Source organism: Equus quagga, chromosome 1 (assembly GCF_021613505.1).
Source record: "Equus quagga isolate Etosha38 chromosome 1, UCLA_HA_Equagga_1.0, whole genome shotgun sequence".
NCBI classification, from domain to species: Eukaryota; Metazoa; Chordata; class Mammalia; order Perissodactyla; family Equidae; genus Equus; species Equus quagga.
In genome coordinates, this window is record NC_060267.1 from 16,267,075 (window position 1) to 16,283,105 (window position 16,031).

The 16,031-nt window shown below is 55.6% G+C and overlaps 1 protein-coding gene across 1 annotated transcript; it reads left to right on the forward strand.

The window, feature by feature from the left end:
* Positions 1-1,601: 1,601 nt before the first annotated feature.
* KRT82 (keratin 82) lies at positions 1,602-14,416 on the forward strand. The gene is made up of 9 exons (XM_046675803.1): positions 1,602-2,050; positions 4,076-4,284; positions 6,560-6,620; positions 7,282-7,377; positions 7,747-7,911; positions 10,460-10,585; positions 12,034-12,254; positions 12,477-12,508; positions 13,051-14,416. Exons 1-9 carry the CDS (start codon positions 1,646-1,648, stop codon positions 13,290-13,292), a joined length of 1,557 nt encoding a protein of 518 aa, XP_046531759.1. The 5' UTR covers positions 1,602-1,645; the 3' UTR covers positions 13,293-14,416.
* The last annotated feature ends 1,615 nt before the right edge of the window (positions 14,417-16,031 follow it).

Here is a 16,031-nt window from a genome sequence, read left to right on the forward strand (position 1 = left end):
AAAAAAAAAAAAGAATCACCTACCCCACACCATGCACCAGGACCCCCCCCCCCCCCCCCTCCTCCCCCCCCCCCCCCACTGCCCTTGGTCTCATGTCACACCCCTTACCTCCCCAGGTCCCAACCTTCCCTCCAAGCACTCTAGGACCCAAAGTCAAGACTCTGTAAAAGGGGTCAGTGTGAAATGTCACAAGTAGACTGAGAATTTTCAAGCACAAGAAACTTTTGAGTTCCAATCTCCTAATCTGCCAGCGGGGAAGCCGAGGAACAGGGTTGACGTCATGCATATAGGCGGCAGACCCCCGAATCCTAGTCCAGGCTTCTCTCCACGGGAGCAGCAGAGTCTGGTGACATCAGAAAGAATGAGACTGAATCCCAGCCTATCAGGGACAAGCTGTGTGGCTTGGGGAGTGACGGCCTCTCACTTATCTGTAAAATAGAAACTACATCATAATGTCATGAGAATTAAATGAGATAATGGATGGAGAGCTCGGAGTGGTCCCCACCCAGAGTAAGCACCCAATAGATGTTACTATTACTATTATTGCCTTGATTTTGACCTGGAACAAAGTCACAGTGTGGAAGGGAAAGACTAGGCGGCCACAGCAGAGGTTTCACGGATGGGAGTGATGGAAAGAGGGAGGGAGGAGAAGCGGAGGGGGAGGCTTCAGCATCTCCAAAGAGCTGTGACCCAGGTGCTGGGGAGAAAGCCTGTGTTCTGCACCCATCTGAACAGTTCCAGAGGGCAACGACTGTCCCCAGAGATGTCCTCGGGCCGGAGCAGGCTCTGTCTACCTCCAGGAGGCTCGGGATACAGAAGAAAGGGAAAGGAACAGTGATGTGGAACCCCAACCTAGTGGCTGACATCATCGCATGTTTTGGGCAAGCATCCCTTCTTCTTCGTTGCTCAAGCACAAGGCATCTCCTCTTGAGGCCCCTGCAGCTATTTTGGACCAAACGGGCTCTGGAGACAAGTCTATGTCTGGAGCCTCCTATCGCAGGAGCCCTAGCGAGACGGGGGTGGCTGAGCCAGAGCCAGGACCCCGCCTGGCCTGAGCAGGGGCAGGGCCCAGCCTGCTTAGGGAGGCTTCTCCAACCCCAAAAGCCTTCCTCCCTGGGAGCTTCTAGGATCACCCAGGAGCCCGTGGAAGGCCCTCGGGTCTGGAGCATCTGCAGAAAAACATAAAAATAGCCTTGGGGAAACAGAGCATCCTCAAGCTTGTCTAATTTAGACTCTAGTCCGGAGCAGCAGGGTGTATAATTCATGCTCCCCACCCCATGAAATGGCACAAAGTCCCAACTCTCCCTTTCCTTGAGGCCGAGCCACCGCATACACCCAACACATCTGCCCAGTTGGCCCCTTTCATCACCCCCATAAACAAGGAAGGAGGACAAATGGGCCTTTTATAGGGCCCACCGGCATCGGCCACTGGTTCCTTCCCTTTGCTCTTCGCTACCCTAATTATCCACCTTGGTACTTAGCAGCTGCCAATATCCCAAGCTCATAAACCTGATTTAATGGTGATTTGGGGGTTGACCCAGCTCAGCCCTCTATCCTCTACCGGATATAAGGGTGGAAGCCGAGCTGCCTGATAACTCAGCCTCCCGTTCTCCCCCCAGGCCCGGTCTCTCTTCTGCGCTCCGCCATGTCCTGCCGCTCCTTCCAGCAGGGCTCCAGATGTGGCAGTCGGAACTTCAGCTCGAACTCGGCCGTCCTCCCGCGGATGGTCACCCACTACGCAGTGAGCAAGGGGCCATTCCAGCTCGGAGGCAGCGGGGGCCTCCGCGCCCTGGGCTGCCTCGGCTCTCGGAGCCTGTGCAACGTGGGCTTTGGAAGGCCCCGGGTCGCCTCCAGGTGCAGCCTGCCTGGCTTCGGGTACCGACTGGGGGCCACCTGTGGACCTTCTGCCTGCATCGCCCCCGTCACCATCAATGAGAGCCTGTTGGTCCCACTGGAGCTGGAGATCGACCCGACCGTTCAGCGGGTGAAGAGGGACGAAAAGGAGCAGATCAAGTGCCTCAATAACCGCTTTGCATCCTTCATCAACAAGGTAAGAGGGAGCGCCCAGTGGTCGAGGGCTGGGGGTTGCAGAGAACGCCTTTTGTCTGGTCCAGGGGGCCAGGAAGAGACAGCCATGGAGAAGCCACATTGATCATTGGCCTCTCCCGTACTCCACAACTGCTAATCGTTGAAAGCTGGTCAGATCCGGCTCAGCACTAAACCTTTCTGCTGGCTAGTTGTTTTTTTTTTTTTTTTCAGATTTTATTTTTTCCTTTTTCTCCCCAAAGCCCCCTGGTACATAGTTGTATATTCTTCGTGTGGGTCCTTCTAGTTGTGGCATGTGGGACGCTGCCTCAGCATGGTTCGATGAGCAGTGCCATGTCCGAACCCAGGATTCGAACCAACGAAACACTGGGCCGCCTGCAGCGGAGCGCGCAAACTTAACCACTCGGCCACGGGGCCAGCCCCTGGCTAGCTCTTTTTTAATATGTCATCTCTCTCTGCATGTGATCTGATAAAATCCCCAAGGTTGCCTAAGGTCAGACTACAAGAAGAACTTCCAAAATAGTGATAGACACTGAAAAGGAACAGCCAAAGACCTTCCCAATGAGACTTTAACAAAAGAACTGCCTTCTGAGTGCATGAGCTGTGGCGAGACCCTTGGGCCTGGGCGTGGGGATGGGCGCTGTGACCCCCAAATTTGCCATTGGCTTAGACCTGGGATGAGGAGAAGGTGGAGCCGTCAGAGCCAAGGACATGTGGCCATGAGCAAAGTCTTACGCATGTCAGCCCCAGAGCCACGGCTCTGAGAGGCTTCGTGGAAGGGGGATGTGTGGTCTGTGGAAGGCACTGAGATGGCCTGTCACCCTCAGCTGCCTGTCCCCACCCCCCAGGGAGACCCTTGGGGTCAGAATACCTGCCACGGGCTGAGCCAGTGTTTCCGGTGACCCCAAGGTTTAAGGCAGAGTCCTGGGCCGGAAGTCAGGAGACCTGGGGCCTGGCGCTGGCACCACCCCTGCCTGTTCCCCTGATGCCCTGTGCAAACCCCTCACCCCCTGCCTCAGGGACCCTGCTGCCCGTGGGGAAGGGGTGATGCTGATGGAAGAATTAAAGGAAGTTGTATATGCAAAAGTGCTCCAAAAAGGAATTTGTTTTAGTAAATGGGAACTGTTACACTCCGGGTTTTGTTTTGGAGGTGCATTAAGTATTGATTCTAAACTCACTCTAATGACGTGGGCCCTGGTTGTCAGGTGTGTCACGCCACCTTCCTTGAGGCTGGGAGCCTCCTGGGGACGTGGCCATTGACCAGAAGTAGGGCAACGTCACTTCCTCTGCAGTTTTCTTGAGAGACGACGTGCCATCTGGGGAATCCCAGGGCGAGCCCTAGAGACCGTGCTCCCTCTGCCAGTGACCAGCTAGGGGTTCGTGGTCACCTCGCCCAGCTTCTCGTAATCTGGGTCCCCAGGCCACGAAAACGGAGGAGGTGGGCCAGCCGCTCTCCATATTGCTGTGACAGGGACGGTTTTTGGAGGCAGCCACGCAGGACTCAGCAGAGGGGGTGAAAAGAGCTCATAGTGCCGAGACAGAGCCTTTGATCTGCCCTTCTCCCCTGAGGGCCCCCGGGCCCGACGCCCCAGTATAACGCCACTGGTTTACACTAGTAAAGTGTTCCCATACACCATCCCAACGAGGAGCTGTAGGAAGCAAAGCGAGGCTCGAAGGGATGTGCTGGCTCCGATATGGTTACAAGGCTGCGGGGAGGCAGGCGGGCAGGGCTGGAAGGCAGACCTGCCCTGGGCTCTTCGGGCAGCACACTCTTTCCACTATAACATGTGGACCCCCCTGAGGAGAAGATCGGGTCCTATAAGCTCCCCCAGGCAGGGGAGACCCAGAGACACATCCTCAGGTGCCAGTCTATGCAGAGACTGTAATCTTTGCAAATTTTAGCACATAGGCAGCGGTGCATTGAGAGAGACAGCACAAACTGATTCCATGCCCCCACCACCATTTGCTCTCTCCCAGCCATGGTCCCCAGGGTCGCTGCTGCTCTGTGACATCCCATTCTTGGCTGCAGGTCCGGTTCCTGGAGCAGAAGAACAAGCTGCTGGAGACCAAGTGGAACTTCATGCAGCAGCAGAGGTGCTGCCAGAGCAACATCGAGCCCATCTTCGAGGCCTACATCTGTGCCCTCCGGAGGCAGCTGGACTGCGTGGCCGGGGACCGGGCCAGGCTGGAGTCGGAGCTCTGCAGCCTCCAGGACGCGCTGGAGGGCTACAAGAAGAAGTGAGTCTCTCGGCTTTCACCCCACCAGGGGATCTAGGGCAAGCCATGTCAACAGTCTGGGCCTCAGTTTCCCCATCTATAAAACAGAAAGCTGAAACTTAGTTGCTTAGGTGGCAGAACAATTGGGTGGGATAATGCAGCAGCGCATCGAGTGTACTGCCCGTCTGGCACACGGTAGGAGCTCTGAAATTGTCATTTGTCTTCACCTCCCTTCCCATCACCCTGGCTAAGCAGGCCCCTCGCCCTCTCTCTCAACATAGGACAAGGTCTTTCTCCATCATTTGCGGTGCTCCAGGGCTCTGCTCCAAACCACCTGTTCTGCCTTATTTCCATCCATCCCTTGGCAGATCCTGAACTACTTCTATTCCCAAAACAGACCCCCAAACCCTCTTCCCTCCAAGCTTTTGCTCCCACTGTCCCTTCTTCCTGGTGAGCCCCTCTCAGCATCTCTTCACGTTACATCCAGGTTAACATGTCACATCCCCCCGTCACAGCAGGAAGTCATCACCCCTCCCCTCACTGTCAGGGCTCTGTCTCCCCGGCTCCCTTCCCGGTTCTTTGTGGCTCAGGTGCTGTAGCTGCTAGACTTGTCCTCGCTGAGGGCGGCTCCGGGGCCTGACTCACAGGGGAGAATGTAATTGATAAGCATGTACTAACGCAGAGCTTTCAGGCTAGTAGATCCAGGGCTTGCGAGAGGCTGAGACCCAGATAAATTGCCTCATGGTCCTGCGTGGGTCTCTCTGACCCAGAGTCCCATGGAGCGCACGTTGGTGGGGAGGGTTGAGAGAGACAGTGACAAGAAATAGTGTGATTTGCTGAGAGCAAGGTTCATCAAGGATGTGGGTCAGTGGAAGGGAGCCACGTGGGTGTCACTCACACTCCAGGTGTCAACCACTTGCCTACTTGGTGCCAGACACCAGGCTCGGCCAGCTCCTTCCCTCCAGATGCCTCCATCCAGGAAGCACAGACCTCCGTGCCTGCACACCAACAGCTACAACGTGGTGCAGGGCAAAAGGGGAAAGGAATTCCAAGAGAGTGAGCAAGCACAAGGGGCCCGGGAAGGCTTCCTAGGGGAGGTGTCATTTGCCCGGGGTCTTGAAGGATATGTTTCATTCCAGTTGCTTCTTATTAAAGAGGAGTCCAAAGTAGACTCTGGAAAAGGAGGAAGGGACAGGAACAGGTGACAAGCGAGGCCAGCATGTGCCAACTGAAAGGGGACAACCCAGGCAGACTGTGACAGGCGAGATGTGGCAAGGCCATGGGAGGGGTGAAGGCCAGCCCTCTCAGCAGAAGCAACGCCCTTCTGATCGCATAAGATCCAAGATGATCAGGAGATGCGGTTTGCAGCTCAAGATGAGGACTCTGGATTTTAAACGTGGGGCAATAGGAGAAGGAGGAGATCAATGGTATTTTAACAACAGCCAACGCTTACACAGCACGTACCCCGTGCCAGGCCCTGGCCCAGAGCTTGGCAGACGTTAACTCATGTGACACGTAACTCACAACAGCTCTACGATGAAGCAGCAGCACAGAGAGGCCAAGCCACTTGCCCAAAGTCACACGACTAGCGCGTGACGGAGCCGGGATTCAAACGCCAGCGGTAGGTTCCCGCGTCCAAGGCCGGTGCACCAGCAGAGTTCTTCTGGCAAAAGGAAGCATGGGCGTCAGGAAGCACAGTGCAGGCTTTAATGGATCAATGTCGCTCATCAGACTGAGTCATTCCGCCAGACTGAACCCCCTGACGCTGATCCCGCTGCCTCAGGGGCAGTGTGTGGGCGAGGAGCTCCCTCAGAGCCCAGAGGAAAGAGCCGGGCTGTCTCCGTGGGTCTGGTCAAGTGGGTAATTGGTACCTCTGCCAGGGAGCTGCCGTGGAGGCCAGGGGCCGAGCTTTCCCGGTAAGGAGGGACGCGGGGTCAACTCAGAAAAGACGGCTGTGCCAGTGACAGGCAGCCAGCTGTTTACCACCTTCCCAGAGGAAACGGCCAGACTAAGTGGGTTCCTTAGCAGCAAGACAGAGGAAGGAGCCTTAAGGAGGACTTCCCTGAGGATGATTCATCCGGGAACAGGCTGCTGGGGGGGAGGGGGGAGTTGTGCCTGACAAGAGGCTCTGATCGTGACCATGTTTCTTGAGTGGTTGGAGGAGCTAGAGGTGTCCAGAGACCTGAGCCGGCCCTGCAGGCTCCTCAGGGCATTCCTCACAGAGGCCAATTAGCCCCCAGGCCCCTTCCATCCCTACAAGCCCACTGAAACCTTTGTTTCTGGCCCTTTCCACCAGATACGAGGAGGAGCTGGCCCTGCGGCCCTGCGCTGAGAATGAGTTTGTGGCCTTGAAGAAGGTGAGGGAGGGCGGCCCTTCCGGGGGAGCCCCAGAGCTGGCCCGGCCGGCCTCCGCATGCTCAGCCCCACGACTGTGTCCAAACATCCCTGCAGCCCCTGCTCCCGCCAACGGGTCTCTCAGCCCCCGGACCCCCGCGCTGCCCAGGGGACCCCAGGAGAGAGGAAGGCCAGCCTCCCCCCATGCCTTGCTAAAGGGCGATGACCCACCTGGCCTCCGCCTCCCAACTCATGTGGGCCAAACCTGGTTAAGGGTTGTGTCTACACCTGCCTAAGGAGCTGGAGATGTGGCTAACGCCAAATCAAAAACAAAAACTCTGACTCAAACCCCAACAGGTGAAAACAATAGTGAGGATTCCTAGACAGATAGGGAGGTATTGACGGCCCGAGCTCCACAAGGTGAGCTCTGAGACGCTGCACTCAAGGCGCCTTCAAACGCCACTCCCTTCAGATCTTTCCCAGCAGGGTGCAGGCCAAGGCATGGGGCCCTGGGGCTGGGGACCCCTCCCTCCATCCTCGGCTCTGTCACCCCTTCACTTCCACGTGGGCCTGAGTGAGGAAAAGTGTGTCCCACACCAGCCACCTCCCAGGCAAGCTGGTGGAGGGGATGGCCCGTGCACGTTCCCCAACCCCAGGTCGTGACTGTCACTGGTCTGGCCGCAGGACGTGGACACAGCCTTCCTCACGAAAGCCGACCTGGAGACCAACGTGGAGGCTCTGGTCCAGGAGATCGACTTCCTGAAAAGCCTGTATGAGGAGGTACCTGCAGCCACGCCAACCACAGGTGGTCGGTCAGGGGCCAGGTCCGTGGGATGCTGGGCGGGGAAGCCCTGGCCAGTGGACGCGTTTCAGGGCGAGCTAACTTAGAAGTGAGCCCGGGAAGCGATCAGCATGGGACAGCGGCTCTCAGGCAGTGATGCCCCAGGAGTGGGGCCACCTGGACCTTGGCTCTTGGTCTCTGTGTAACTTCAGGGGGCGGACGAGGAGCAGGTTGGGGATGCAAGGCCTGGGACAGCTATGCAAATCCCATGCGAAGCTGCTCTGGGAAGGGCAGAGCCCACTCTCCCCTGTCCTCCCCAATTTATCCTCAGAGAGCTCACCCGTTCTCCCCTGGGGCCCCTCCCCCAGGAGATCTGCCTGCTCCAGTCTCAGATCTCAGAAACCTCGGTCATTGTGAAGATGGACAACAGCCGGGAGCTGGATGTGGATGGCATCATTGCCGAGATCAAGGCCCAGTATGATGAAATTGCCAGCCGCAGCAAAGCCGAAGCAGAGGCCTGGTACCAGTGCCGGGTGAGGCCCGGGCGGTGCTGGGGGGGGGGACCCCAGAGCCACTGTCCCCCAGGAAGTGGGTGAGGAGATAATGACAGAGCTGTGCCCTGCCACAGCGACAGAGAGCCCCATAAACCTCAGCGCCTGCTGCCTCTGCCAGGTCCCTGTGGAGCACGTGGGAGGGGACCCCACAGACATCCCAGGCCTGTCATCAGAGTGCCAGGTGCCTGAGCTTCATTCACCCACAGACTCCCTGGAAGTGCTCCCCTAAGCAGCACTCAAGGAATACTAATTGGCAATGATGGCAAAGAGGGCTCTGGGCGTCGAGGCATGGGAGGAGGCTAATGGCACAGAGTGGTTACAATGGTGGAGCAGAAACGGTGATTAAGGTGGCCCCAGACTTCGGTAATTAGGGGCTTGCTGGGAGAGCAGTGGGTGGCCCCAAGGGCAATTTGATTTTACAAACATTATCATCCCAGTCTCACCTGGCCTGTCTGCGAAAGTCACCATGCATTCATTCATTCACTCATTCATTCATTCATTCAACAACTGTTTACTGAGCACCCATCATGTGCCAGTCACCATTCTAGACGCTGAAGATCCAACAGGGAACAGAACAGACAGCCATCCCAGCCTGCATGCCACTTTCGTTCTAGAGCAGGGGCCGGGGAGGGACAGAGAGCAGACAAGGCGAGTGAGTGCGTGTGTGTTGGATGGTGACGGCGTGCTGTGGAGAAAACAAATCAGGTGAAGCCCAGGGAGTGTGCAGGAACGTGGTTTGAAATAGGGTGGCCAGGGACGGATGTGGCACCAGGAGGATACTGAGTCGACCATCCCTGTCCTCAGGGAGGTTACAGTCCAGGGGCAGAGAAACATGTAACCAACCAAAGAAACACAAGGCAGCGTGAGACGATGGCCGAGGGCAAGGGCCGACGGTGTGTGGGAGGGCAGAGGCAATGGCATTCGATCTTTATCTCAAAGGCCGAGTAAGATTTCAGTAAGCAGAGCATGGGGGAAGGAGGGTCAGGTGAGGGGTAGCGGGGCCGGGATGAGAAGCTTGCAGGGCAGGTGCCCGGCGTGGAGCCCTCTGAAGGGGCTGGGCCGGAGGGCTGGCATCAGTCAGATAAGGCAGGTCTGCAGAGCCGTGCTGAGTACTGTGGAATTGTCCTGAAGGCAAAGGGTCCCACTGCCCAGGGAGTGTCCCAAGCAATGCTCTGCCCATTTTCTGGAGATCCATGGCGGGCAAAGGCATCAGACCCTGGCCCGGAGTCAGCTCCTGGTGACTCAGTCTGTGACCCATCCACGGCTGGGTTTCACCCCCCTGATGCCACCTCTGGATGCTGTCCTGAGCTGCCCATCAGTCAGGTGGGCTCGGGGAAAACCACCTCAGTTTCCATCCTCCTAAGTCAGAACCAGAAACACAGCTCTATTATTTAAGGATTGTATTTAGTTGTAAAGATCAGAATCAAAAGAAAAAATAGTTGAAAGATATTCAGTTTTTACTTTTTTCTCAAATAACTTAAAGTACAGAAATATAGTGCCCCTGGATAACATGGGGGTTCTGTCACCATCAGGGACACATGCTTCTTCTAGCCCTCTATTCTGCAATCCTTAACACATGGCTTTAATCCTGATGGTTGCCTCATGTCCCAAAATGGTTGCCATACCAGCAATCTCACATGCTCATTCCAGGCAAGAAGAAGAACAGAGGGCAAAAGAAACATGCCAACTGAGTCATCCTCCACTTTCCTGGAAGCCCTACCCAGCAACAGCCATAGATCTCATTGATGAGAAGGCTGAAAAATATTCTCTTCTCTGGGCTCGTCGCCACCCCACATAAAAGCAGGGTTCTGTTTGAAGAAGAGGACAGTGAATATTGATTAGGCAACTAGAGGCTTTCCCACAATAACCAGATAACAGAAGAGCCAAAGAGAGTGATTTGTGCCTATCTCCTGTTTTGTACTTTCTATGGCAATGCTCCCACCCATTATGTGCAGGAAATCTAAAGTGGGCTGATTTTTTAAAATCCATAAATGTAATCTACAACACACTATTCAGAAATTGGATTCAGAGTGCAAAGCTTGTATTAAAAAGTGCCAAGGTAGGAAGTAACACTGCATTTTGTTTTCAGTTATGTCGAAGGAGAATATACAAATGTACTCACCATGGTGGGCCGCTGTAGTCTGTCTGTCCTTGGTCTGTCAGGCATTCCAGGCCGAGCACAGAAACCCCCTGCAAGGTCCAGAGCGACATCTAACAGGGAGGGAGACCCTGGGGCTCTGGGGCAGAGAGAAAAGGATGAGACACAAAACAGATAAACAGAGAGGAGGGGAGCTTGGAGCTCGGAGGAGAATTTAACAAGCCTGAAGGTTCGGGGCTGGGAGGTGAGAAGGGCGTGAGAAGCCACCCACAGAGGACTCCAAAATGGACCTGAAATGGAAAGGGGATGAGGACAGAACAAGTGTCAGAATCCGGAGAGCACGTGAGCTAGGAAGTCCCAGGAGGAGGGGGGGACCGTGCGGAAGGGAGCTGGTGTGGGCGCCGGGGTTCTGATCTCTCAGTCCCGCAGTATGAGGAACTGAGGCTGACAGCCGGGAACCACTGCGACAACCTGCGAACCCGCAAGAACGAGATCCTGGAAATGAACAAGCTGATCCAGCGGCTGCAGCAGGACATTGAGAACGTCAAAGCCCAGGTGAGGCCAGGGGAGACCTGGCTCTGAGGGCATCTCACAGGCTGAGCCACTGTCTGGTCAAGTGGGGCGGCCCCCTCCTCCCTGGGAGCACTGATGAAGGGGGAATAAGCTGCCTCACTTAAGAGGGAGCAGGCCCTGTCTACAAAACAGGTGAGCCACAGCAGGAGGGGCTGCCTCAGGAGACAAGAGGCCCCAACAGAGGCTGGGAGATCTGCTGTCAGAGACGACAGAGGAAGGATGCTTCACGAGAGCGGAGCATTGAAAAGATGGTCTCCACAGTCCCTTCCAACCTGGAGACTGTAATTCCATGATCCTGAAATTTAAGGTGACACTGAGGAGTCCATAAAATCAGGCCCGCTCTGTTCTCCTAGGCTGGTGAAGACCAGCCAGACACTTAAAATCTCTCAGCCCCGAAGAAATTGCTCAGCCTGTCTAAGAGGAAACCCTCAGATCTCCTCGAGGTGTTGTAGACAGAACTGGTCCCGCTTCTCTGGAGGAAGGGCATGTCACAAGCCTAGGGTGAAACCTACAGCGGATTTCATCTGGCATCTAAACACGACTGTAGGAAAGCTCACCCTTCCTCCTGCGTCTCTCCTCTCCTCTCACATTGCCACCACACCCACAACACGTCTGACACCAGACGGGTGGGGTTTCCCACACCAACCCTTCTGCCGCACCACCTGGGTGTCCTACAGTTTAACTCGATTCTGACATTTCTCTACCTGGAGATACTGTCAGAGCGCACAGGTTAAGGGCTCAGTCCCACAAAACTGCCCCCATTTCAGACGCCAATCCCAAGTCCAGGTTGTCACCCGTGCTTCTGACCGATGGGCTGTGAATCTGAGGTTCCCACAACCCCCTCCTCAGGTTCCATTAATTTGCTAGAGAGGGTCACAGAACTCAGGAAAGTACTTTGTTATTTAACAATTTATTATAAAAAGATATGATAAAGGGTACAGATGAACATCCAGATGGAAGAGAGGCACAGGGCCAGGTAAATGGGAAGGGAGGCAGCGTTTCCACGCCCTCTCCAGGCACCAGCCTCCCAGCACCTCCACGTGTTCACCAAAACCCGGGAGCTCTCTGAACCCCGTACTATGGGGGTTTTATGGAGGCGTCCTCACTTAGGCATGGTCAATTATTCACTCCATTTCCAGCCCCTCTCTCCCCTCTCTGGAAGTTCCAAGCTTCTAATCATGGCTTGTTCTTTCTGGTGAGCAACCCCGTCCAGGAGCCCACCGAGAGCCACCTCATTAGAACAAAAGACACTGACTGCTGTAATCAGGAAATTCCAAGGGATTTAGGAGCCCTGTGCCAGGAACTGGGCACAGAGACCAAGATATATAGTTTCTATTATCTTACAATGACAATGTTCTCTCTGTTCTTCTGAGAGTCCACCTAGGGCTCCAGGGACCCCCAGTAATGTCTCTCTATGCCCTCTCCCCCAGCGCTGCAAGCTGGAGGCCACAGTGACCCAGGCAGAGCAGCAAGGTGAGGCGGCCCTCACCGATGCCAAGTGCAAGCTGGCCGGGCTGGAGGAGGCCCTGCAGAAGGCCAAGCAGGACATGGCCTGCCTGCTCAGGGAGTACCAAGAGGTGATGAACTCCAAGCTGGGCCTGGACATTGAGATCGCCACCTACAGGCGCCTGCTGGAAGGTGAGGAGCACAGGTAAGTCGAGTGTGGGCCAGGTATGTTTATTCACCTGACCCCTGCCTGCTACTGCCATTGCCCATCCTGTGATTGTGGAAAATCCAAAACAGCGTGCGGTCCACAGGCCCTTCTCACTAACACGGTCTGTGGTGCGGGCGGAGGGGGCAGGTGCCACACGTGTGTCAGCCTTGTTCTCTTAGATGCCGTCATCTTGCATCTTCTTTCTCCTCTCACCCCCAGGCTGTGCGAAGGCATCGGGCCCGTGAATATCTGTGAGTAGATGAGCCCTCCCTGAGGGTTCTGGGGTCTTGGGGGCTGATCAACCCAACACAGACCACACCACCCCTACCCAGACCTCGGCATGCCTCCCCCAACCCAAGGAGGAGCTGTCTGTCAGGAGCTCCTAGTTGGATGGAGAAGCTCTCCCCAGGGCTGTCCGAGTCTTTGGGAGTCTGAATGAGGAGCAGATGTGCAGCCTGGTCCCAGTGCTTCAGGGCCCAGAAGCTGCCAGGAACAATCCTGCCAAGAGGATGCTTTTCTGGAGAAAGAGGATTTGCAGCAGGTTCAGACAAGCAGAAACTGAAGAAGGGGAAGGAGATCTCAGGCCCGGCCTTGCCGAGGCTCTGGGGAAAGAGGAGAGACATTAGGGAACTTCTAAGCACTTTCTGTGGCTGGGTGGGAGACACAGAAGCCGGTAGCTGGGATGGAGGTGTCCTTAGAAGGGAGTGGTGGTGGCAGGTGGGGGGCGTGTCCTGGCTGAGACGTGTCAGGGCCACACAGTGCAGAGCCCTGAGCATCCTTCCTGTCCCCACAGCCGTGAGCAGCTCCAAAGGTGCCATCCTGTATGAGCCATGCGTGGTCAGCACCCCCGTGCTGAGGACCGAGTACTGCCCAGGGGGCACCGGTGTCCTCAAGAGCAGTGGGAGCTGCAGCATCGTGGGCACCGGTGAACTCTACATCCCCTGCGAGCCCCAGGGACCACTGGGCTGTGGGAGCAGGCGAGGCCCCAGCACGAAGCTGGGGGCTGGGGGCAGCTCCTCCTGCCACAAGTGTTAACACTGCCCCAGCGGCTGGAAGCCCCGGGTCAGGGCACCAGCCTGCAGCCTGGATGTTGCCCCCACCATCAGGGCTGAAGACAAGGATATTCCAAACCCCCACCTTCCTGTAGTGATCCCAGGTGTCCCTTGGGTTTTCACTGGCAGTTGCCCCTCAGGTCCATCCATGTCTTCAAGAGTCAGCTTCAGCTTAGCTGCATGCAGACCATCAGCTGGGCCCTGGGGGTGGGGGTGGGAGGATGCAAAGAAGGAGAATGAGTCGCCATGTCCCCTGGACTGCTGACAGTCAGGCTCTAGAATGACCAAGAGAAGAGCAATAGTCCCCAACGGCTTCTCTTCCGGATGAGAAGGCCAACTGGGCGCATCACAGTTCTGCTTGGTGGATTATCCCAAGGAAGTTTCCCCACAAAGCCGGCCTCTCCCTGACCCCCAGAGGGTCCCCGCCTCCCTTACCTCTGGCTCTCATGCCCCTAAGAAAAGTGAACTTTTAAGAGCCACCTCAAACACACCTCACTGCAAATATCAAAAGGAGACATTCCGAAATCCCATTATGAATTCCAAAACCAAAGGCCAGGATTTCGGGGTCACTCAGGGCCTGTCCGTGTTCCTCCCAGTTAGCACACAGAATCAAGAGGTGGTCTTTGAGCGGTAGACCCACTTGCTCAGGTGTGTGGAACTCACGCTACAAAAATACGTCTTTTTCCTGAGCTCACATTGGCAGCTGCTGGTGGGAAAACGGATAGAACAAAGGCAGGGAACATGGAGCATTTACTGGACAGAGGGACACTCAGGAGCTGACGTCATTCGCTCAATGGGATCGAGCCCCGCCCCCCCCTTCTGTACATAGCTTCCCTGATCCTACTCTCTCTCCCTTTAGTTCTCTGGCTTTGGGTCTGATGTGAACATGTCTTCCTGAGTACAGTGACGTGGGGCTGCCCCTGTGGGCTCCGAGGCTCTGGCTCGGGGTCTGTGAGGGAGGAGCAGGCGCTGGGCTGACCCCACCTCCCCAGAGGCCCCGCCCCTCGTGCCACGTCCTGCAGAAGCCATACCCACGCAAGGGTCCCCTGTCTCTGCCGTGAGCCTCTGGGCTTATCTCTTCCCAATAAACTGACTGTTCACAGGCTACAGGAATCAGGATTATTTACCGTGCTCTGTGGGGTGCAATAAGGCTGAGGGGGGACCGATGAGCAGCCTTTGGGGGCTGCGGGCTGGGGACCTGGGAGTAGAAATGAAGGTTATTACACAAATGAGAAAACTGCATATGAATGATTTGTAAGTGGCCTGTGGAATAAATAAATTTGGATCCATACATATCACACTTAAAACTTGCACATCACACTCCAAAAGTTTGCAAATCACTTGCCGTGTTAAAAACCACAGGCCTGCTCCCCACATGCCCCCCTGCATACGCCCTGGAGAAAGTCTGCAGGACCCCCAACACATCTACACTTAGCAGCCTCCGAGCCCTGGGCTCTGCCTCCCCGTCCTAGACCCCTCTCAGTGCAGGACAGGTGCAGCCTGGGGAAAGCACTGAAGATGGGCAGCCAGCCGGCCAGGGAGGTGGACTCACTAGTCTCCTCTCCCTCTCAGGGGGCCCCACCCCTGGAGGTGGGACTTGGTAGCACCAGTTCCCCCCTCTGCGGGGCCCCGATGCCCTCCCTGTTGCTTCATTGATCCCCCGTAACAATCCCCCCACCACAAACTCCACCTTGGGGCTCCCGTCTCCTAAGCACTGGGGTGCGGCTCCTCTTCCCCCACAGGCCCACATGGAGCATCTATTCTGTGCCAACCTCTGCATTAAAAGCTGGTGATATAGAGCTGAGTAAGACACCTTCTTATCCCCGGAGGGACTCTCGGCCTCACAGAGGAGTCATAAATAATGAGAACCAGAGAGTTTGGGAGCAACAAGAAAAAGCTGCTAATGATTATGCCGGGAAGGGGGGTCAGAGGGAGGTTCTCAGAGAAGATTGTAAGGACGGAGGCTGAATGGAAGTCTGGGCTTACAGATTTGTGGGCGGCATATTCAGAAGAACCCACCCATTCACTTTTTCACTCACTCAATACATATTTATCAAGCATCTGCTATGGGTCAGGCCACCCAGGGGCTGGCAGTGACCGACAGTGATAGACAAGACAACCCCATCAGGGCGACTTACCCAGTAGGCACAGTACCCAGAGCCCATGGTAGGGACTGTAAAATGGTGCAGCCACTTTGGAAACAGTCTGGCAGTTCCCCAAAATACTGAACATGGAGTTACCACAAGCAAGACCCAGCCATTCCACTCCCGGTCTACACCCAAGAGAAGTGAAGACACGCATCTGCACAAAAACCTGTAGGTGAATGGTCACAGCAGCACTGCTCACAGTAGCCAAAAGGTGGAAACAACCCAAATGTCCATTGACGGATGACTGGATAATCGAAATGTTTAATGTTTAATGATAATCCATGCAGTGGACTATGATTCAGCCCTGGAAAGGAATGGCGTGCTGACACGGTTACGACACAGACGAACCCGAAAACACTATGCTAAATGAAAGCAGAAAGACACAAAAACCCATACTCTGTGATTCCCTTCACATGCAAGACCAGAACAGGGAAATCTGCAGAGACAGAAAGCAGACCAGTGGTTGCTTAGGGCTGGAGGGAGGGGAAGACAGGGTGAGGTAAAGGAACGAGGTGATAGCTCAGGGTTTCTCCTCAGGAGGATGATGACTGTGGTGGATGGTTGCACATATCTGG